General features: G+C 42.8%; 1 protein-coding gene across 2 annotated transcripts in view; it reads left to right on the plus strand.

Annotated features, from left to right (window-relative positions):
• The window catches only part of ldlrad3 (low density lipoprotein receptor class A domain containing 3), a 76,520-nt gene extending 53,604 nt beyond the window's left edge, over window positions 1-22,916 (plus strand). Inside the window, exons 5-6 of one of the 2 annotated variants that reach the window (XM_030054610.1) lie at window positions 19,326-19,731; window positions 20,500-22,916. In XM_030054610.1, coding sequence (XP_029910470.1) covers window positions 19,326-19,731; window positions 20,500-20,713 — 620 coding nt within the window. In that variant the 3' untranslated portion in view covers window positions 20,714-22,916. The remainder of the gene's footprint in view (window positions 1-19,325; window positions 19,732-20,499) is intronic. The other variant, XM_030054611.1, reaches the window with a different exon arrangement.
• Window positions 22,917-23,996: the final 1,080 nt, after the last annotated feature.

Consider the following 23,996-nt stretch of genomic DNA (forward strand, 5'->3'; position numbering starts at 1 on the left):
ATTAGAATTACGTCTTGCTTTTCAAGCACTGAAAAGTAGAACAGAGCTGATAATGAGATCCCTGAGCCTTCAACGTCAGAATCAGACAACACTTTAATCACCCATACAATAAATGTGGTGGACTGCTCCTCGGTGCCGATGGTGGGCGGTGGAGGCAGAGCCGAAATATATTTTGAAATGTGACCCCTGAGGACAGTGTTTCACCAGCCTTCTTCAATTCTCTCTCCCTTTTTACTTGTTTTCTTTCTTTCTGTCTTTCTGTCTTTCTTTCTAAAGGGAATTTGTGTGTGTGTATGTGTATGTATGTGTGTGTGTGAAAACCATTCCTCTAGGATTTAATAGTACCACACAAGTCCACAAAAAGTCAATAAGATATAATTTCTTGAAGGCATGTTTATTATGATTGATTATGATCATAATCTAATCAATAATCAGTTTAGCATAACAGTATTATTATACAGCCCTGCATGCCTAGGTACATACTTTATCCTTATGTGAAAAATAATAATAACAGTAATAATATTTTTTTTTCTAAATACATGCATATTTTTAAAGTAGTACCCAGTTTACTTTTTTTTAATTTATTTATTTTTTACCCTCTTATAGTTAGTAGAGTAGTGAGACTGGAGTAATTCATTTTCACGCTATATACTGTATGGTAAAAGAGAGAAAAAAAAAAGAACTTGTAAGAGGCTGCATTTGTAAGTGAATAGCAAAGTAGAGTGAAATTTCTGCCGTTTGTGAGAAATTCTTACATAACAGCCATCCAGATGCGTGGGCTCCAGAAAGACAACAAGAAACGGGAGAGAATAGCATCCCTCAAAGTGCGGCATTCTTTCATGTGGGACAAACGACTAATTTTCCTTATACATAAGATAATGACTTTGGCTTCGTCTGCTGTTAGCTACAGGCGGTTGGCTCATAGACTATGCATACTATGCTAGATGTGGATGCTTTGACCACCCAGGTTTATTCCTCACGGATGGCTTTCCAGCGGTGTATTACTGATTCTAGCCTAGTTTCCCGCAGTGGCATCTCCAAGCTCTTGCCAATCCACTGGGAAACCTTAAAGCAGTCTGTGTATTCATCCTACTGTGTTGATATTCATGGAATTATCACCAAACCTCAGGGATGTGATTTTCGTTTTATTTTTTTTATTATTTTTTTTTCTTATTCTTGGTGTTCTCCCAATTTTTCAACTCACATTCATTTCTGATGACAGTTTTTTTCCCCTCCACTCTTTTCTGCTTTATTGTGCCCATGATTCAACCCGTGAAACTGGTGCATCAACACTCATACCCTCTACAGTGTGCCAAATTTACCACCCTCACTAGCATGGTATCATACAACTCCCTCAGGCTATGGGTGATGCTTAGCTGGATGCTGCATTATTAATTAGATGGGCAAAAAGGGACTCACTAGCACATTGTGCCACAGCTTGATAGTGTGCGGCCTGTCTCGTCTGGGTCTGCAGACGAGGGATTGAGTTTCTGTGTGACAGAAAGAGTGCGCGTGTGAGCCTTTTGCTGACGAGCAGCTTCGTCAATAAGTTCGCGGATAAAGCATTAATCATGGGGAAACAATGAAGTTTCTGTGCGTGTGTGTCTGGGGAAGATAGTTGTAAGGGAATCAATTACATTGGAAATGATGCAACCCTGTGTGTGTGTGTGTGTGTTTTACTGGGCTGGCTGTGTTAGTGATTGGGCGCAACCCATTAATTTGACTCTGTAACCCATTAAAAGAAGCTCCCGCTCAGTGGGATCGACAGGCAGAATAAACAGATGAGGAGACTAGACTGTTTGATATCAGCAGACAAATGGTCATGGGGGGGAGAAAAAAGCAAAACTAAGCATTCAATGAGCTTTTAGTGATCAAAGGAAAGAAAGAATGCTGTCGATTGAGGTGGACAAAAAAAAAAAAAAAACAAGGCATTGGAGAGATGAGAGGGCAAGAGAAAGAAATAAGTAGGGATAGAAAATTACATGTTAAGCAAGAGAGGGCCATAACTAAAATGTTAGACGGTAAAAGAAAGCTGCTCTTACCATTTTTAGAGGTCAAACACACACTGAGCACCCTACCTCAGTCCAGCCTCTTAAGCCACAGGGCTCTCCTGCATGCATACATGCATAATTGACTACACAGGCGTTGATCTTAATAGCCTGTTATGTTAAAGCTTTCCCTTCAGCAACAAGGGAAGTTTCTTTCATTTATTCATGCTATTTATTTAATTATTTTCTTCCTGGCGTTGTAAATCACAGGGAGAAGAGGTGTGGCGCGCTAAATAAGTTTTCGCCTCGTCTTTTACAATCTATTGAACATGGGCGCTGAGGCTTTTTGGCTTTCAGGAAGACAGCGCTCAGCTATTTCCAGCTGTGCGCTTCAGTTGATGTGCAAGCAGATGCAAATGTGCACAGAGATGGAGAAAGACGGTAAGAGACAAATGGGGAAAGTGAGATGCAATAGCAAGGGAGTTCGCAAAAGCACACACACACACAGACCGTGATATACTTAGCATACTTTTTTATGCAGAAAGACATGCTTCCCCCCATGAAAGATGCAACATTTTCCCTCATCCCCTCCTTGATTTCATCAGCATGGCTCATGCAGAACATTGTGCATCACCTCTCCTCAGGGATTCTCCCCACCTTGCCCTCCCATACATAAGAGGTCATGACTCAGAACACTTATCTCACTTGATGCTCCACGACCAGCCTTATCTATGACCTCCAGGTACCAGCCTCTCCAATAGGCACTGATCCCCAATCTGCCCACGCTTCCTCAATCCTGTCTGTCACAATCAGAGCAAACACAAACACACAAGCAACACGCAACTGATGGTCATGCTGTTCGCCTTATCACTCAAACAGAACCCACTGATTCCGGCCCAGCTGAGCCGCGATACATGAGCAGGAGCCATAGACCCTCTGCAGTGGGCTGTGTTGCTGTGTTGTTTGACTTTGATAAAAGACACATGGGCTGCTCACGCCTCCACTGGCTTGACCAGGCCTATTGTTGAAGGAGAAGGGATTAGATTGAGGAACGGGCATCAGGGGTCTTGCTCTGTTTCTTAACCAGGAGAAGAATAGGGCAGGACTGAAGCCAAGGGAAGGCTGGCATTGTGTGTGTGTGTGCGTGCGTGCATGCGTGCGTGCGTGCGTGCGTGCGTGCGTGCGTGCGTGCGTGCGTGCGTGCGTGCGTGCGTGCGTGCGTGCGTGTGCGCATGTCATATGTGCAAAACACATCTGTGCTCTCTGCCGACAGCCTTCTGGGTCAGCATATGGACAAGTGTGTGTGTTTGTGTGGATCGGTGTGAGTGTGTGTGTGTGCTTGCAGGGTTTAGCCCTCTTCATCTGAAGCCAGATCCTGGGCTGACTTCCCTGTATCCCAGTCAGCTGGGAGCTCAAACTTATCGTAGCGTGTCCTGCCAGGATAAAGTGGGTCTGGGAAGGAAAGCTACTGGTCTCTGCACCTACAACAGTTAAGCCTCGACCAGGCTCCCCATGCCAGCTTATGTCCGTGTCCAGCCGTCACTGGTTCTTGTGCATACTTTTACACATGCACAGAAACACAGACACATATAGGCCTTGTTCAGACTGCAGACAAATCAGATTTGTTTCTCAAATCAGATCTTTAAGACAGACTGTCGGCACAGTTAGTTGCAAGTGAACAGATTGGATTTGTGCGTCCAGACATCACCAGTCTATCTGCATGGGTTGCTGTGGTAACAACATAGGCGTCAGTAACTACGTACGCTGGTGACGCGGCTTCCCAATGTGGAAGCGTGAGAAATGTACAGAAGGCTCGTCCCAAAGTGCCAGCAGACAGTGTATTTCAGGGTCTGTCCACAGACTGTTCTCCTCTGTGTTGTCCTCCATACTGCTCTGCTAACAGCAGCGTGGATTCTGCTCAGCCGCTCTGATGCACGTCTGTCACTCTGGATTTGACATCGCCGCTGTGTGCCGCGTTGCAAGTGACACGAAAGCGGCCAGAGTGTCCAGACTGAGAAGCATCTGTCGAAATTCAGTTGGAATCACATTTAAATGCACCCCCAAGTGGACGGGTTGGATCTCATTTGCAAAACTTGCATTTCATGAGGTTTTTGGTTGCCTAGACTTTCTAAATTCAATCTGGATACTATCTGGATATGACAAAAAGTGGATTTAGGCTGGCAGTTTGAACATGGCCATGTGTGCATGCGTGCTCAACTATCCATATGCATGTGTTCAATTGTGTGGTGTGTTTACATGCAATTATGCAATTGTAAGTGGCTCTTTTCAATAGCGTAATTAAGAAAGGGACCTCCGCACACTTTAATTAACCCTGGCTGTGTGCAGATGATCTTTCTGCTCTGAGAACTAAATCAAATGCCTACAACTTGAACTTAAAATACAAAAAACGCCCACCTCTTGCCACCGCTTCTCAGTTGATGTGGTTACCAGGAGGAATGTATTGCCTTTATGCTCATGCATCTTTCTTCTTTGTGTATGTTTGTGTGTATGTGTGTTGTTTTAATGAGTGCAAAATACAGGGTTTGTCACAGCTTAACTTGCTTATTGTTCTGCTTTTGCACAATTTGCTTTCAGTTTTTGGAAAATACCACAGACACTTTGTTATAGTAACACTTTGTCTGAAGTTTCTGTGCTTCTTCTGCCTCTGTGTAGATAGTTCACAGTACACATTGAGGGATTTGTAAAGGCAGCATTACGTGTTCAATTCTCGAAGAATCCTGGAATGTGATTCATTTACTATATTTAAACAATATGAAGATAACTGGATTTTAGCTTAGCTCTGAAGTTCCCAGTTCAAAGTATTTTAAGTCTCTACAAAAGCAAAAAAAAAAAAAAAAAAGCATGTATGGAAATTACATAATTCTCACAAATGGATTTGTTTTCTCAGAGGACAAAGACAAGTGACTGTATTGATGTAAGCTACAAGAAAACAAGAAATACAGCTCTGTAGCATCACAACCCCGGTGCCAATATAAAACTCTCCCCTACAGCAAACCCATTCAGTTGGATAAAGCCCAGCAAAGAAGTGTCAACATCAGGACACCTTGGGACAAACATACAGGGTAAACCTGAATGAATGACAGCCTGAGAATGACTGATGGCTCAACTACCTCTAACCTGATCGATAAAACTGACAGGAACACAAACAACTGCTCAGGAAAGTTATTAAGCTGGATAAACACCTAGCAGTGTCTAACTCTAGGCTTTTATAATAGGATTGTATAGAAGCTATGTACCATTGAAGGGGAGCACATGATTAAATTCTGCCTTGAAGGAACAGAATTTAAGAATATGACCATGACCACAGAGCTTGGGGCAAGGTTAGCGCCTGGGATTTGTTGGTTTAGGACGGTGAAAACTCTTTCCAGATTACTTAGAGGAAATCTCTTGAATTAAAGACCTTGATTACATGTAGACCTTTGAATACCCTGAAGATATAGTAACTAAATCAAAGTAAGAAACAAAGTTCTTGACTGACAGTCAGCCAAAAAAATGGTTTTATCTCTCCAACGTTCCGACCCAGCAGTCTTTAATTATAAAAACAAAAGTCAGACCCCATACCAAAAGATGGTGATTTATTGGTAATTTACCACATTACATAGCGTCACTGTCCAGTGAAAAAGCACTTATCTTCAAAATGTCATCATTTCAGTATCTTAAAAAAACAGCCTTGTTTTTAGCTGGCCAGCTGTGCACTTTTCAGTTTATCTAATTAGTTTTGGAAAACTTAAATAAACCCAAAGGTTACAGAACTTTCTAAACCCACAGAGGAGACGGTAAATTCTCAAATTAAGTGAAAACATTAAAAGTGCTGAAATTGGAGTGGTTTTCACTGGACAGCAACAATAAGGATGGATTCACACTCAGTTTAGGATTGCGCTCCTAAAATGGAGGGTATGTCCTGTATTATTGCACTGTTACACAGGTCAAAAATTAGCATGTGACCCAGTTATACCTCTACTGATTGGAGCCAGAGACGATAATTACCAGAGACAGGGTTTGGGACGCAGGACTGAAATGTTGGGTTAGTCTGCTGAAACTGAACTCATGTCCCGGATGGCAGTGGGAATTTAGGTCAGGGTAAAAATGCTATAGGAGAGAATAAGAAGAACAGAGGCCCGAAAGAGAACCAAAGACAAAGGTACAGACAAGAACAAGGGGTGGATGTTTTATTTAAAGGGCTATTTAGGTCGTCAACAAGACACATAAAGTGCCTGACTCATGAACAATTTTTATTATAATCATTTTCTGGAGGTTTAAATTACTGGGATCAAATTGACCCCAACTGATAAAAAGTGGTTAATTTGAAGGTAACAGCAGGGTTAAACAGTCTCTTACTCTATCCACATGCCCGCACTGTAAAATAATGGTGTCATTTACCTCCGTACAAGTGCATGGCAACCCCACACATCAAACACAGTCCCCTTTTTTAAGTGTTACTGTCTTTTTTTTTTTTTTTTTTTTACCACTTTTACACCCAGCAAGCAGGTTTTACACAGGGTGTTTTTGTTTTTGTTGCTGTTTTTCACCTCCAGGTTAACTGCTGTCACAATCTTCCAATCCAACTGAAATGCCGCACTTTTCTGTTCTGTGACATTTTACCTTGCCGATTTCTGTCTCTCACTATGAAGTCCACAGTCCAAGCCAAAACATGGCAATTTATTGGAAATCTGTCGTTTTACAAATGTTAAAGTTACACCGAGGCGAGGATTGCCCACCCAAAATGTAGAGCATGTCCCATTTCATTGCACCTTACATGTGGCACAAATTAGCAGGTGACCCATTTACATCTTTGCAGATTGGAGCCAAAGCCGATAATTGCAGGGACAGCTGCAGGATTTAGAACATGGGATTGAAATGCTGGGTTAACCCGTTTACAGTCCCTGATAGTTTTATGCAAAATGTAGAAGGTCGTATGTTAAATTTGTGGCCTCTAAATGCATCTTCTGCTTGCTCCATTTGTCTTGTTTCCACTCCCTCATACACAAACATTCAGCTGATAAATGTGCAAAGAGCTTATTGAAATTCACAGCTGGGCTTACATAATTCTGTTCCCATTGATTTTAGCAGATTATGACATAGTTTATGGTGTTGTTTTAAGTCACTGTCACAGCAGGAATATATTTCAATGAAGAACCCAAACACGCCCTTTTTTTTTCCAAGCTGTTCACATTCTGGGTTTTCGCATTTAAGCTTAATGAACATCCTTGATTCTCTGTGAATGTCAGTCAGGGCAGTTCTTCAACGCTCACTGCACTGTATTGCTATTTCTGTTCTGTATGAAAGTTTTATAAGGCACTACAAGCAATTTCCCCTTAACAGTCATTTATCTGATATCAGCTGCCTACGATTCAGTGTCAGATGAGCTGCTCTCGTCCTGTCTGCGTCTCCTCTGTGACTCCTATGTCATCCTGCCTGCTGTTTTGTCAGTCCAGCTGGAGGCTGTGGTTTAAAATAGGCTCCCTTCCCTCATGGAGAGGCTGGCCTAAGCCTGTGGATCTCATCCCCACACACACACACACACACACACACACAAGCATGAATGGGATTCTTAATCTTCCCACTCTTATCACTCATATCCCTTAGACCAAGGCCTGGGGGGCTATCTGTGTGTGTGTGTGTGTGTGTGTGTGTGTGTGTATGTGTGTGTGTCCATTCTCAGGCCACTGTTTCTCTTCCACTACCGCCCCCTCACCTTTCAGCCCCACAGAACAGTTTCCATGGTGACAGTACCCCTCAGGTTTGGTGGGACGGGCTTGTAGTCAAAGCCGATCAGCGGCTCTCTGCCACCTCTCACCCCTTGCTATTCTTCCTTTTCTTCTGGGGGGGAAAAATGTCTCCCCTTGCCTACCACGACAGGCTGCCGTTGCATTGAAAAGAATTCAAAAAGAGAAACCGGCGTCTTTCAAACTCCCGGTGGAGCACCTCAGCTGAAGTACCCAACACGTTCTCTGAATAGAAAGATGAGCAACGTGCCTTTGTTGCAGCCACTCCTGCTGAGTCTGGCTCTCTGTGACACACACACACACACTCACAGTGATATACATAACTCATCTTTTCACCAGCATCTGTAATCCTTTATTCACTCCTTTATACAACAATCTTACCTTTTAATTTTCTCCTCCGGTCGCTGCTCCTCTGCCTCTCTCTTCGTCAGGACGGACCTTGGTGGAGCTGCCAGTGGAATTTTTCCTTTTCTTTAGCTGATGGTTTTTTGCAGCATTGTATTCATTATATTTTACCGTGCTTTATAACTTGGATCAAGAAGTGATTTCCCTGCCAAGTTTCTTCGTTGCATTCTACCCATATCACGACAAGTCTCACTAGTTATGTAGGGCCCGTCACATCCTTTGACAGAGGACCTGTCAGTTGTCATCTTTGCTGCTTAAGAGATCTAAGAATCGGAAGGAAGTTACTAACAACAATAGAAAACTTTATAATTCGCTGTTCTCTAACAGCGTGAAGCTCTTTTTCTTCTGTGGTCCAAGCCAATTTGGCGGCAGTAGCATTAAATATAGCAGTGTCCATGGCAAAGGATGTCTGTGCTACTTGGATTAAAATAGCTCATTCTCCACCTACAAAATACTTTGAATCTTGGTCCCATGTGAAATGTACATTATTTAAAACATATTAAAGAAAATACACATTATTCTGCTTGTAAACTATTTTATGGTCTGAAAATTGCTTAGTGATCCTTAAAAAGGGCCAAGTTTATTTCCAACAATTTTATCATATGTGGTGGAATTTCAATTATATGCCACTAGTTATTCATAAAATCCAGTTTCTCTGGCTGCTCTTTGGACCCATTGTGTTCCCATTGCAAAAATCCATTCGTCCCTAACGAAAACAACCAATCACATGTAGGGGAAGTGCCTGCCTTGGAGTCAGTCGTGTCATGTGTTCACAGGTGAATGCACAGGGCAGCGACCTTTGCTGTGTGCAGTCTCGACCAGCGTAGCTCACAGCATTAAATTTGTCTACAGCAGCTTTAAGAAGAAAAACATTAAAAGTGGTAGAAGAAGACAAGAAGTAGTACAGTAGGACCTCATTTTCCAACCCCCGATTACATGGAATAACCAGTCAACCAAACAGCCATTTGCTTTTTTTTTTCCCTCCCCATTACAAGCTGCATACTGCTTTCAATTAGCCAACAGTATAGTAGCCTACTGGTCTAATGCTGTTGTTGTTACAGTACTGTTCTCCAGGAAACCAGTCTGTTATTCATTGTTTAGTTTGTTGTTGTATGCGAACTTGTGTGTGCTGCTGCAAGTGATTTCACACTGTCTTAATCTGCTGTGTTACTGGCAGGTATGCAGGAGGTAATATTTGTGCCGGTTTAAAAACAATTTGTTCTCCAGCTAATGAGTCTGTTACTCATTGGTCAGTTTGTTCAGGCATGCATGCGTGTGTTCACTGCAGCCACAACAAGTGGTTTCTTCTCTGGCAGGCCTACATATTTGTTATGTGGTTTCAAGGCTGTTTTTACCACAAAAGTGTTTGGAAACACATTAATAATGTAGATAATTAAATAGATTTTTTTTCCCCCAAAAAAAGGTTTGGTGATTTTTTTATGAATTTTTCAAAATGTATGTTTCCAAAATACCTTAATTCCCAAGGGGGTTGAATAATCATGGTTCTACTGTACTAGTTGTAGTGCTAGTAATAGTCATAGTAGTAGCACTCACTGTGTTTCTCAGATTTCCACCACTATTTCCTCAGCCTCTCTACATTCCTCTGCAGTATCCAAACATTTTCATGTGGCTGCTTCTTTATCAGTGTCCCACCTTTCTCTCACCTGCCCTTCAGCTTTCTGCACTCCCCACCTAAGCCTTCACTCACCTCTTCCTCCCTGTCTGTAGATGTTCACCAGATGCTGAAACCATCCATTACCATGCCCTCTCCCCCCCCTCCCTCTGGCTGCCCACAGTAAGCCGTGACTGAGTGTTATAGGGGGTCTGATAGTGGCAAGCAATGGAGCGGACAAGTTATTACAGGACAGGCAAATAGAGGCCCGATGGAGCATGAAAACCTCCCTGCCCCAAAGCGCTGCGCTGCCGTACACACACACACACACACACACACACACACAGACAGACAGGAACACAGACAGACGCACAGACAGATGGGCGCACACTCACACACACACGCATACACACAGACACATTTTATTGCTCTTTTCCAGGCACACACACACACACACAGATACATAAACAAGAAAAGACAGACGGGCCTATACTGTACACACATTGCTCTGTCGTTCTCTTTGTCTTTCTGTGCCCCTTGCCCTCCTTCTTTCTCCGAGCACCCTAACAAGAACTGACACATACTACATGACAGGGCACAGCAACAGCAATGGGGTGACAGCATGGGACATGAATATTAATAACGAGACGCCGAGGGGAACTGGAACAGTCCTGTCTGAGAGCGGTTAACATGCTTTGGCTCCTAGCGTGGCTTTGCAGAACAGCATCCAATCAATCAATCTTTCATGTCACACCAGGGGAAATTTGGTTCACGGCCTCGGTTAAAGGACAAACAGTAACAACACATAGCAAAGGATGGCGCAAGTACAATCACACACTAAAATGCAAGGTTCAAGATCCCATGAGAGCAGGAGGTTAAAATGTATATGACATATAAAATATACAAACTGTGCAAAGTGCTTCACAATTCAAATCCAGTGCCAAAAAAGGCTAAATTTACAACAAAAATAATGCTACTATATTCTGCAATACAGCACTTGCAGACTGTATGAGAACTAGATGTTGATAGCCACTGGAATAAACAAAGTCATGCCTGAAAGTAGCTGCTCAAACTTCTGACACTTGGCATGCAGGTCAGGGCCATTCAGTATTTCATTTGCCACAAATGCATTGTGTCATGTAACCATGTAATGAAAAATCTCTCAGTTGCACTTGGATGAAAAGTGCTTCTTGTCATGGATGACAGGACACTGCTGCTTGATCTGTGCAGACTTTGGTCAGAACATTATGTCAAGTGTTTCCAGGTCTCTGCAAGATAAAACACACCTCAGTGTTGCACTGTTTTTAAACAGGGATGTCTGGATCAACAACCATTTATCATTGCTGCCTCAGTGGACATGTTTCATCTGTAGGACGCAGGAGAAAAGCAAGCACCATGCTTCTGGACCACAGCAGAAAGGACAAGGGGAGGTGGGATGAAGGAGAGATCCCATTCACACCTGGAATTTAAATTCATATGTTATTTTGATAAGAAACAGTGTGTGTTAATGCAAAGTATAAGTTCACACTCAGACCTGCCAGACCACCTCCAGAGTCGGCCTGCCTCGTGTAAACATCAGTCAGTAGAGAGTAGAGTCTGCAGGTGTCAAGGAAATCTGTACAGTGTGTTCACGTTAGTAAGAAAGTATCCACTCATGGGGTAGAAGCATCATCACTGCAGCCTTTACTCTCTACCAGCCTGCCAGAATAATTCTCATCGCTGGAGTCAACAGAAAAGTCGCAGAAATTACAGCAACTGCAAAACACTATTGCGGGGAAAACAACTTGTCATTGTTTCAGTTGCTGCCTACCAGAGAAAGAAAAAGTTAGCACAGGCTGTACAGTACAGTATCCTCACCTCTAGTGACCCTACACCTGCCATATTGTTGTTTGCTTGTTTGTTTGTTTTTGCTGACAGTACACCTTCCCCCCTTCTCACCTGGCTGCATAGGGGACCCAAACATGAGATCCAATCACGTTGCGGACAGAGTGCAGACAGCAAGAATTTATTGCTGAATAACTGGATGGTTTATCCAGATGCGGATCTCAGTTTAATAACATTTATAAATGAGGTCAGAAGGACAGAAAAAGGGATAGTTTTAGTTTTACTGTCCTGCTCAGCCAAGTAACTACAACATAGCCACCACAGTCATTTTTAAGAGTTTGTTTTTCACCCTCCACACTCCACTCTGCTGGTAATGGAGTCTGAAGAGAGCAAAGGCTTGAGTGCACCAACCTAGCCCCAAGTCGCTGTTTGTAGTTTTTCCCCCATCTTTTATAGATTTCTCCACCATGTGGCGTGGGTTTAGTCAGCCCGCTCTGGACCAGGATGAAAGGATTTCCTAGATTTTGTTTGTATCGCTTTTTTTTTTTTTTTTTTTTTTTTTGATGCTTGCTTGCAGGAGTGTGTGTGTCTGAACCTATAGATTATGTGTGTTTGCATGGGTGTATGGATGTGTTTAAACTTCATTTCTGATGAACTTTAGGTATGCACGGCAGCATGCGCGCACATGAACGTTTGCACCCTGTGTGTTTTTTTATGTTAATTGCACGGGTGTGCATCTATTTGTGGGCATGTTTGAGGCCTGTCATCCAGATGGTGCATCCACCACACCCCCACCCAGTGTTAGGACTCCTATGCACTCCCTCTGCCTCCTTGTTCTCTGGAGGAGTGCCCAATACCAGTGCATGAGGTAAGGGGGTGTGCCTTTATGTCAGGGCAAAGTTGTAGTTACTGGTGGGTGTGTGTGTGTGTGTGTGTGTGTGTGTGTGGCCAAGTAAATATGTGAGCTGTCTGCCCCCTAGTGGTCTCATCATTTTCTCTTCTCTTCTCTTCTCTTCTCTTCTCTTCTCTTCTCTTCTCTTCTCTTCTCTTCTCTTCTCTTCTCTTCTCTTCTCTTCTCTTCTCTTCTCTTCTCTTCTCTTCTCTTCTCTTCTCTACTCTCCTCTCATCGTATCTTCTCTTCTTTTCTCTCCTCTTCTCTTCTCTCCATCCCCCACGCTACGGTCCATTCGCTCATATTGGACTTCATGTGCTGAGTCGTGAGGCGGCCAAGCCTGTCACTGATTCTGCAGCACATTTCATCACTCGGTTGTTGTGGTTGTAACCACGGCAACAGAGCTGCCAGATGAGCCAGCAGCCCCACACCTGTAATTATCACCAGACAAAGTGGCTCTGCAGTGAGGGGAAGCACCGTTCTGATCACCCCCCTATCAGCTAAAGACAGTCTCACTCGACACGTAGCAGCAACCCCTGGAATGCTGGAGCCAGAGGATGATTACTTTTTTCCTCTCTGCCTCTCTATCCTTTTTATAGACGGCACTTTTTGAATGTGGAATGAGTCTTCAGTGCATAGGGAAAGTACAGCACATCTGTGCAACCCATATCTTTCCCTCAGGAATGAGCCGGAGGGGAGAAATATCTCCATTCCCTTTGTTCAGAGGCGTTGTGTAGCAATTAAGATATGTGGAGACTTTTATTAGGCTGTTTTCATTTTATTTTGCTCATTCATCTTGGGATAAGTGAATTCTGACATGAGTTGTTAGCATATTCAGGGGCAGGTAGCCAATCAGAACAAAGGAATGTGCTAACGCTACATTAAAAGGAAAAAAAAAAACTTGTATCCAAGCAACCAAACAGCATGTCTGCATTTGATCTGTCTACTGCATAGTTTGATTAAAGACAGACAAAGGAGCAGTTCAGAGTGAGTTTTAACCACTGCATGCTCAATAGCCCATTGTGCAGTAACACTGGCCCTCAGTTTGCTTCAGTAACTGCTTACAGTTTTGTGTGTGTGTGCGTGTGAGTGTGTGTGAGTGTGTGTTCGCGCACGTGCACAACTACTCTTGTCTCAGCCACTTATGTAGCATCCCTCTATGGGCTTCTGTTTTCATTTCATTTCAACTAGGAAGATTTTTGCAGAGAAAGCTATATCTTCCCCCACTTTTGTCTCAAGGACTTTGCTAAAATGTAAATTTTGGTTTTCTCTTTTGAGAATTGTGTTTGCTGCACTAGTAATCTATATGGACACAGGCAGAAACACACACAAGTTGCATCAGCAAACAGATTAGTAGCAGAGTTGCATACATTTTGGAATTTTAATCAGTGAGACAGTACAATATTAAGTATGATTTAATCAGTTTTGCCTTGATTCACTTTAATTGGATGGCTGCTATAATCATAATTACATCCATCATAAGACTTAAAAAGGCCTTGCTTTTTAAATTACTAGATTTTCTCGTTGGGGTTCAAACCACAGAAAATGTATTTACTTGATATGACTTGACTGAGTCAAGCCTGTTTCCCCCACACTCCCCGAGCTTGTTTTAGTTTCTGTAATTCCATGCAAAAGTTAAAAAAAAAAAAAAAAAAACTGCCAAAGCACTTGAGAAGGATTCGGCGCCAGATTTAGAAAGAATGGCACATATAAAGATGTGGTGGAAAGCATCACAGAGAAGGAACCAGGGAAAAAGTGTGTGTTCCTTGTAGCAGTGGCTGCAGCAGGGGGTCTGCGTAGCTCTGTTTCTGGTTGTTTGAGATGTAAGGCTAGTCAGAGCAGCATGTGAGAAGTTTAAATTTCTGAGACTTGTTTGAGGTTGGTTCAGTGGAGGAGATGAGATGTTCGTTGACGCACCCTTAAAAGTCTGCGTGATACTTCAAAAGATGCTCTATTTGCTTATCCTCCCTGCCCTCCCTGTTGAAAGTCCACATCTAACTCTTTTTTCTCTGTCTCTTATATTTAGGTAGATCTCTCCCCCATCCACTGTCTGCTCTGTCTTTGACCTCTCCCTGTGTCCCTATAATTCTCTCCTTTCATGCAGAGGTAATGAGATGGATGCAGGCATGAGATAAATCAAATGCAAAAAAGAGAGAGTAAGAGAGAGAATATTGAGGAGAGGAGAGAAAGTGAAAGATAGAGAGAGTGGGAGTGGAGGAGGAAGTGCAGAGAGGAGAAAAAAAAGAAAGAGATGTGATGCTCTGGCTTTTTGTGCTGCTGATATTCATTCTCTTGAGTGTATAATCTAGGCTAAGTGCAGTTGTTGTATATCATGAACATGTCATCTCCATGGCATTAAATTACTGAGCAGAGGACCGGAGAGCAAAATGAAGGGAGGAGAGGAGAGGAGAGGGGTCTGGAAAGCATTAGGTAGAAGTGGAGGGAGGAATTAACATCGGAGGAAAGAAAGGAGAGTGGAGGGGAAAGCATCAGGAGTCGTAGAAAGGAGAAGAGATGGGAGGAAAGGACGGAGGGAGGAGTAGGCGGGCAGATGTGTGGAAAAGGCACTCTGATGTAATTAAAGTGGTCTTGCTGAAAGGCTGCACCTTGCCTTCCCCAAATCCCAAATGGGGAAGGTTTATGAGTACCGAGGCCCTGTCAAAGGTGCCCGTGTCATTGGGAAAGTTGCACAGAGAGGTTTTTAATGGGGACCCTGCGTGATTTGTGTACTGAATTACCTCTCCAGTTTAGAAACTATCCCCAGAACACAGGAACTCTTTGAGGAACCAGGAACCTTTTACCCCTGTTTGAACCAGAGGAAACGGGTCCCTCTTTGAGCCCCAGCAGCCTCCCTGGGATGCAAAACCGCTCCTGCAACTGAGTTAGTGCTCTCTGAGTTCCCAAGGACCGTCAGCATGGAGTTGAACATGCGAACGATGCGAAAATATCAAAAATTATTGCAAGATGGTTCTATCAAGAGATTGTTTGGCTAGTAATTGAGAGAAAAACATCCATTTTGTCTCCATTTGGGACTGCACACCATCTCCCAGCTGATCTCCATTACCCTACATAAAAGCAGTTTCCACTTTTCAGTTCTTGCTATTCTAACATCCTCAATCCCATTTTTGACCTCTGTGTATCTCCTCTCCAAAACTAAATGCAGCATCACAGCAGCACATTCATCATCATAATAATAAACACAGCAAAGGCTTTGGCATCTGTCATGTTTATTGTTTTGCTGTTATCAGTCGCATGCACAATTACTAGGCACCTCTTAATTTTCTAATTTCTAATTTTCTAATTCTGACTTCTAATGATGAACGCTGTCACCAGATGTAAAAAACAGGTGGTGACATCACCTGCCACCAAAGGCGAGGAACCCTACTTTTCACCATTAGAGGTCAGACTTCACCGAGATTTGGGTTTGGGTTTATTTATGGCGTTTACACTCAATACAGAGTGTAGGCTGTACTCGCTTTGCTTTTCTGGATTTCGTTTTCCATGTGCAGGTATTACCTCCACACATTTGGAGTATTTTCTCCCTTTTCTATCTGTGCCCAGCATGTTTTCTTAAGAAAAAAAATCACATGACCACTATTAGTGAGACTATGACATCTGCTGAGTTTTTTTCTACATGAATAGATTAGCAGTTATGACACAAGTTTTATGGGGCTTTGCTGTTCAATTTCTCTCTAACCAGTCCATGGTCTGCAGCATTTCACTTCACCTTATAGCATCTACTTAGCTCACACACAACTTCAATAGAGGTGGTTCCAAAAATAGTATCCTGTACCAGTTACTATCCCAAACCTTTGCCTAATGGAAAACAAAAAATAAAAATTAAATTAAAAAAAAAAAAAAAGGTAGAGCCAATACCATGTAATGGAAAAGGAGTACATTCAGTTCACTGTTTTTCAGGGTGCAATGGAAATACAGAAGCACAAGAGCTTAGAGCACCAAACATCTTCCAAGACCCAGTAAAAAGAGCATACGTTTGCACATGCACCGTTACTAGCATATGAATAAGTCTGTCCCTGCTGGCATCAAAAGTACTCATGAAGTAACACCTAGCAGCAGTATTGTGCGACACCCCTCAGATAGGAGAATAATACCTATCTGTGTGTGGGATGATAACACCTTTCTTTGTATGAGAACTACAACTGACAACGCAAAATAGGCTAAGACACAGTAAGCAGAGCTCAATCACACACACAGCAGGGGGCCAGGGACAAACAGGACCTTTCCTCTGATAGAAAAGAAGCCAGCTCCAGTCTCTTTCTTTCCCTCCCCCTCTCCTTTCATCTCCTGTGTGATTTGAAACAGCCTTTCAGGCCTCTATCACTAATGTACCAAATAGCCTCCCATTGTTAATGTTAAAGCATTATGAGTTCCTTTTGTGTGTGTTTGTCCCCACTCCCTGAAGACTGCACTGAAACCTGACAGGCAGGATAGGGTGGCAGCGGTGGGATCTCTTTATTTGTGTTTTTGTAGTAAGGTAATTATGGAAATAATTCCTCTTTGTTGTGTTTTTTTCTCTACTGAGAGTCCAGCTCATAATTAATTGGTAGCGTGAAGGACTGGCCAAATTTAAATCACAAGGGAGGGGTCGAGGGGCCTTGTTTTATTGGCTGGTGCCCGGTTGGGGCAGCGGGCGGGTGGAGCATCTGAATTAGATTAGATTTAATTAAGGCATGGGGCCCCTGACTACTGACTGGTACATGAACGGGCTGTATGCCAGTGTGGTTGTTGTTGGGAATTCAATAGTATGTGTGTGCACGTGTAAATCCCCCATTCTACACACACACACACACACTCTCACACAAACACACACAAACTGAAATCATTGCAGAAGACTCCCCCATGGCCCTCAAGGTCACGTAAAGAGAGGAAATGTGCAGCAATAGCATCTGCAAGAGAGAAAACAACCTCAACAACCCCTCTCCTTATAATAATAGTTTGCTGGTGTTTCAGTGCATCTCTTTGGATGTGTGTGTGTGTGTGTGTGTGTGTGTTTGCGTGTGTGCAATCTGTAACAAATGCTGAGCACATGCTTTGAGTCTCACTAACCCCGGCAACTTTTTCTTAAGTCCATGTTGTGATCTCTATGAGTGCAGAACTTGCATTCCACTCCACTTGCATTCCACTTAATCTAGCTAACTTAATCTCAAAGATGGGAGTTTCCTTTCATAGCTCTTTTAATAGGCGTGCTTATGTAGATCTGACCTTATGGCTCACTGTAACAGGGTCGCGCTGTGGTTGACTTCATGTGGAGCTCTGCATGTTTCTTATGAGTCTCTGAAGCCTTGTAGCTGCGACTTGTACATGTGGAGAGAATATTTACCCCGAGTAAAACACAATATCCCCCAAGAGTGTCAGTCTACATAAGCCTGGAATACTTCAAACAGCTCCGAAAAAGGCTTGACTGCTCTGTGGTTTCAGGGGACTTAATCCTTGCTTGCAGATGGAGCCATTTTGAGCTATTGATTTAACCTCAAGATACCTCATAATGATCATTTTCTGGCAAGCTTCATGGATAATTTCTTAAGTGTTTGCGCGATGGTCAGTGGACAGAGCTGTGATTGCCTTCAAGAGTATATTAAGCATTAATGCTGCCCTGTGGCGCATATAATAATACACGCTGTGCTAAGCATTAACACTGCCCTGGTACAACACCAAGGTATCCAAATGAATGTTTTGAAGTTTTTATGAGGCACAGGGAGTTTTGATGTATACAGGCCCCTCAGGAATTAATGTAATTTGAACTGAAAGTGCGACAGTAAAATATTTTATGTCGCTCCCGGTCTTAGTCCCTCACTGGAGCAGCCAAGCTACAGCCCCGTGGTAAATGGGATTCCTTCCATTCTCCCTCTCTCTGCCCCTTGTGCGACAGTACTGTCTGCCGGTAAGTAGCTGAAACACCATTTATTTGAGCCTCCACCCGAACGCCTGATTGAAATTCTCGCGTGGTAATATCAGTCAGCGGAAATGCTTAAGTGCTATTCCCTCATCCCATCTGGAATAATAAGTCGCGGCGCTCCCTGGCATTACAGTATTCCCTTTCCTCATTTTGAGTGCTGGCTTGGTTGCACTGTGTTTCTCACTGCTGGCCGCAGCTCTCATCCAGGACATTAGCTTTCCTGGACTCCCATGTATCTCAGCGAACCCCTTACCGTCCATCAAACATGGTGCTCTGTGAAGGCCCCGAGTGTTACTCTTGCCTTCCCTCATCTTCACTCGCAAGCATCTCAGCTCCGCTTTCATCTAAAACTGCTCTCAGCTTTTTCCCCCAAAAGGACTGTTTAGTCTCTTTCTACCCCCCTTCTCTTTCTCTCTCTCTTCTTCTGTCATTTCTTTCCAGTAAAGAGTTCGGCTCCCAGGCTGTGGAAGGATACTTTTCAAAGTGACTGTGCATCTAGAGCGCTACAGTAGCCTATACTCTTTACATGATGCTCCTTTTGTTCTCTTTGTCTCGCAGAACTCTTGGGTAGACTCTGACTGCTGTTATGCTTATTATGAGCCGCTCTCCTCTCCAACAGCAGCTGTCTCAATGGAAGCACACAGAATTCACCCCAACCTGAAAACAGTGTACTAGTTGATATTCATACCCATCTCCGTCACTCCCTTCTCCGGTCTTTCCATCCCAATCACTCATCCTCCCTTTTCCCCAACCTTCTATTGCCTCATCCATCCTCAAATTGTTCCTTTCCTCCTCCTCCGTGTCCCTTCTCTCACCCATTCCTCTCTGTCGCTATCCCTACTATTCATCTTCCCTTTTCTCCAACCTCCCACATTGTTACCACTTCATGCATCCTCAATTTTGTCTTCTCCTGCTTTCCCTCCCTCCCTCTCTCCCTCAGAAGCTCCTGGGCAAGACTTTGTGACTTTGGATTACCGTCTGCGATATTACCCCAGCATCACCTACGCCGTCATCGGCAGCGCTGTTATCTTTGTCCTGGTGGTGGCTTTGCTGGCCCTGGTGCTTCATCACCAGAGGAAACGGAGTGTTCTGCTGCCTCGAGGGGTGAGAGGAGGCTCCCATCACCACCACCACCACCACCAGCCCCTGCTCCTGTCCCGTTTGGTGATCCTGGACCGGGGCCACGTGCATCCCGGAGGTCCGGGCCTCTCCCCCAGCTCACCAACCGCAGCAGCCCAGTACAGCTCAACTCCCCCGGGCCTGCAGCTGCTCTCTGGGGCCCTGTATCCCTCTGGGCTCTCCATGGATTCACCTCCATCATACTCACAGGCTGTTCTGGATGTCAGGTAAGAAGAGAAAGAGTGATAATTTTAACAGCTGTAAATAATTCATAAGCTTTGTAGTTACCGACCTGGAATCGCAGGGTAAGCCATGGCTAAACCGAAACCTAGAGCAAAACAGAGACTACAAAAGGTAGCTCTTCCACAAAATGCAGAAAAGTATCATTCAATTTAATTCAATTTAATATAGCATCATAATACAATGTAGCAGAATTGAAATTTAATTTTCTTGTTAGATCAGTTGGTCTCATATATCACTGGATGTATGAGACCAGACTGAATTTGAAGTCGCTTGTTAAGAACATTAAATGAAATATTCATCAGTGTCTAGCTCGGCTTGCTCTTTGTTACGCAAATATGATTAAGTCTAAAATTTATGGGTACATATTTGTTATTAAATGTTGCTGATTGTGTATGATTGATGCTGATCAGGACTGACTTTTAAGAAGAAGAAAAAAAAGGAAGCAGAGAGCATTTGCTAAAAAGACCAGTCAGACCCTGTATGTAGAGTTAAGTGATTCTGATCATTTTCTCTGCTGTTATTACCCCACCTCTTGGCCAATAATATGAACACTCTGTGCTAAATCTCTTCTAGAAATGATGCCATTTTCTCAAGTAGGGGTCCTGGACCTGAAATTTTGTCAGAGGGGGGTCCTGTGCTAAAAAAAAAAAAAAAAAAAAATGTGCATCTCTTTTATACAGTCTTTTGAAATTGGTTATGACCATGAATAATGTATCCATACATCAATGTACTTTGCTCTTTTTTACCCCTAGTCGGCCTCCCTGGTTTGATCTCCCTCCCCCTCCATACCTCCCAGACGGGGAGCTTCCATCAGAAGGAGAGCTGCCCCAGTACGAGGCTCAGCAAGACCCTCATACTTCAAGCCAGCCTACGGCACACACCTCTGCACCTCCCACTCCCAGAACTGTGGCCTCATCCGTCATCCGGGCCAGTCTGAGCTCCAGAGAAGAGTCAGACCAGCTGTAGCAGCTCTGTTGTAGACTTTGTAGATAGAACCTAGAGACCACTGGACTGAAGGACAGGCTGCAGGGCCACATGAGGCCAGAGATCCAGCAGGCTGCTCTGCCTGGAGAGGGCCCAGAACGCTGACCTGCTGTGGGACGTCAACAGGGATTGAGAAGTCCTAAACTCACTACCTATACTATTGGCTCAGTGAAGCACTGGACTGAGACAGGCTCATCCTGCCCTTGTATGCTGGCTCCCCCTGCTGGTGTTACAGCCACACAACCCCTGAAGAATCACACATTCTATCATTCATCATCAGTGGATTTCATCTGAATCGGGGCCCCCCTCCTGCACCAATATTGTGTACAGTTGTTAAAAAAGTATGACTCAGTGACTAGACACTGCATCTCCAGGCAGGAAGCAGGAATGATGAGTTAAAACTGCCACTACTGAACATATCATTGTGTTACCGACAACATTGCAGTGCCCTAATGGTCATTGCGTGCATTGCAGAGGGGCCGTCACACTATAGGCTGTGCTGTGAAGACCTAATAGTGCAGTTTATGGAACATACTTCAGAAACACTTAGAGAGCTGAGTCTTTGTTATACAGCATTTCTTACTGCCTATTATGGTCTTTAAATTTCACCCATTGAGAGCATTTTTTTTTTTTTAATCCATGATTGGGATCATAACAAATTTCGCTTGAGCAGACTTTAAACTGTAGAAAAAAATCTTTCCTCTGCATTTGGCCTATTCAGTGGCACATGCAATCACATGTTGGTGCCTTGTTCTAATTGAAGCTGCTACACAACACTTCTATTTTTTTTATTTTTATTTTATTATCTTTTTTTAAATGAAGCTAAAACTTTCTGCATCCTTCAATCTGCAAAGGCTGCCCTTTGTGTCTTAACAGCACTTGGGCAGCAGTGGCAGTTCTTTCTACCACAGCAAGGTGTCTCATAGAGCCTCTGATAGTTTCATAGCAACACATGCAGTATCATTACAACTACAATGCACTAGAGCAGCTCAATCAGTGGTACTCAGCAATCAGAATTTTTCTATTTTCAGTGTTCAAGCAAAAAATATGCTAATGTGGTTAGTAATCAGAATTAACATTGTGTAACCTTTTTGTAGTCTTTAAAACTGAAACCATTTTAGGGAAGTGTTCTCGATGAGTTGCTTAGACAGATTTAATCTTAGTATTTCAAATAGATCAGTTGAGGTTCTTGTGTATGGTTCACAATGGAGTTTTAATACCTTGTCACTTGTTTAAATTGTCAGCGGATAGTGAAAATCTCATAGAAGTTCCAGTTAAAACCCCTACATTATGTGAAGAGGACCATTGAGGTGAGGTTTCATGGAGAAATGCTGAGCTCCTAAAGATCATATCCTTATGCAGTGAGTTTTAGTCAAGTCATTCCTGTGAGTAAGAGAACCGCCCCTTTTGGCGAGCTGTTTATCGTTGCCTTGCTTACGACCAATAATGTTCTCATGTAAAGAAATGAAAGACATGATATATCTGGAGGCCATATTCTGTGTTGTTTTGGCCCCTTAGTGCCTTTGTATGTACTTCTGAGCCTGTGGGTAATGCATAGCACTGATCTGGCATCGATAATCAAGTCACCTAAAATCTTGCCTCAGATCAGTCTGTTCAAGTTCACCTTGAGACATGTAAGGTACATAATTATGCCCAGATGTTGTCATAGAGATTAACAGTTTGTCTCCATAATTGTCATCCATAGTAATTTTATTCAGTGAGGATGAAAACTCGAACTGAAGGATCTGTGTATATAAAAGTGCTGTTGTTGTTTTGCTGTTTTTCTGTCCTATCATTTCACTCATTTAAAAGTGGTTCATGCTACGTTGTACATAGGGGATTGGGAAAGTCAAGAAATTTATTTAAAAGTAGCCTAAACTATGAATATTTAGAGCTTAAACCGAGAAAAGAATGTGTAACAGTGAAATGTAGTGCTTTGTGTCTTACCTCTTTGTTTGTCCTCGTGCCGGCAGTAATAACGCCTGCACAAGAAAAAATAAATAAATAAATCAAGCCAAAGATAATCATTATTAATTAACCTTTTCCCAAGGATGTACTCTTACCCTCCAAAGCTTTGACAATTGTGTAACATTTTGTTCCAATACCATGGTACAACGTGCAAAGGTTTTTTTGGGAAAAAAAAAAAAAACAAAAGGCAGAGAATTCATCTTTAATTACTGTAAAACTGGAAAAGGGTTCTCAGGACATAACTGGTATCAGTCTGTCTATTCCATTGTTTTTCTTTAGCTTTGGTTTCATTTGTGATGACAGATTAAAGGTTTGCTTAAAACACCATTTCTTATATCTGATAAGTTCCTGATAAGGCCAGCTATTTTATGAGTCTGTCGGTTTTTATCTGTTTGTGACATTGCCCATTTTGATCTCTTTTTACCCTCTGTATTCTGTACATTGATAGTAATATAAAATTCTGATTCAAAACGGTGTCGCGGTCTTCTTGAACATCTACACAATACATATATTACATTTTCTCTGTAACATAACGTATCAACCAAATGCATTTTATTCTAAAGACTGGGACAGTACTGGCACCTTTCCAAAAGACTAAGTTGGTGTTTGGATTAGCCTTCTAGTGGGACAGGGGTTCTCAATTTTTCATGTCTATTGCCCCAAATTGATAAACTCTAGATCACAAACACTTCACACAACAGGAACACAAGCTTTTAGGATGTTGCCTTACTGTTTATTGTATGCATAGACAACGTTTTAGCAGCATAGTCATTGTTAGGCATCCTCTACTGGTGCTACCTTCCAGTGAATGTGAACTTGTGACATTAAAGTAGTCATCATTTAGCTCCAAACACCTGGACAATGTTTTGAAACCATTAGTATAATGCACCCATATTCCCTTCACGCTTCAATTTTCTGATCTTTCTGCCAGGTGGACAGAACCCTTATGTACTTCCATATTTCCACCAGTAGATGTCGCCTCATCCCTATGATGGATGAGACTCAGAGGCAGACTAGTAACTACTGGAAACTGAGACTCCTCATTTCATCCCTTGTGTTATTGCTTTGATATTAGAAGTCAAATTTAAATTCCTCACCCTGTTAGGCAAAATAGCCCCTTTCTCATTTGATATCCCAGAATCCACTCATTTTAAATTGTTAACATATTCAGGCTCAAATCTGCATGTAACTGGCATTCATGGCAACTATCTACATCCTACATCACAACTGGTTTTGTCAATACATGAATGTGTGTGTGTGTGTGTGTGTGTGTGTGTGTGTGTGTTATCTCACCCAT

Source organism: Myripristis murdjan, chromosome 6, assembly GCF_902150065.1.
Source record: "Myripristis murdjan chromosome 6, fMyrMur1.1, whole genome shotgun sequence".
NCBI lineage: Eukaryota > Metazoa > Chordata > Actinopteri > Holocentriformes > Holocentridae > Myripristis > Myripristis murdjan.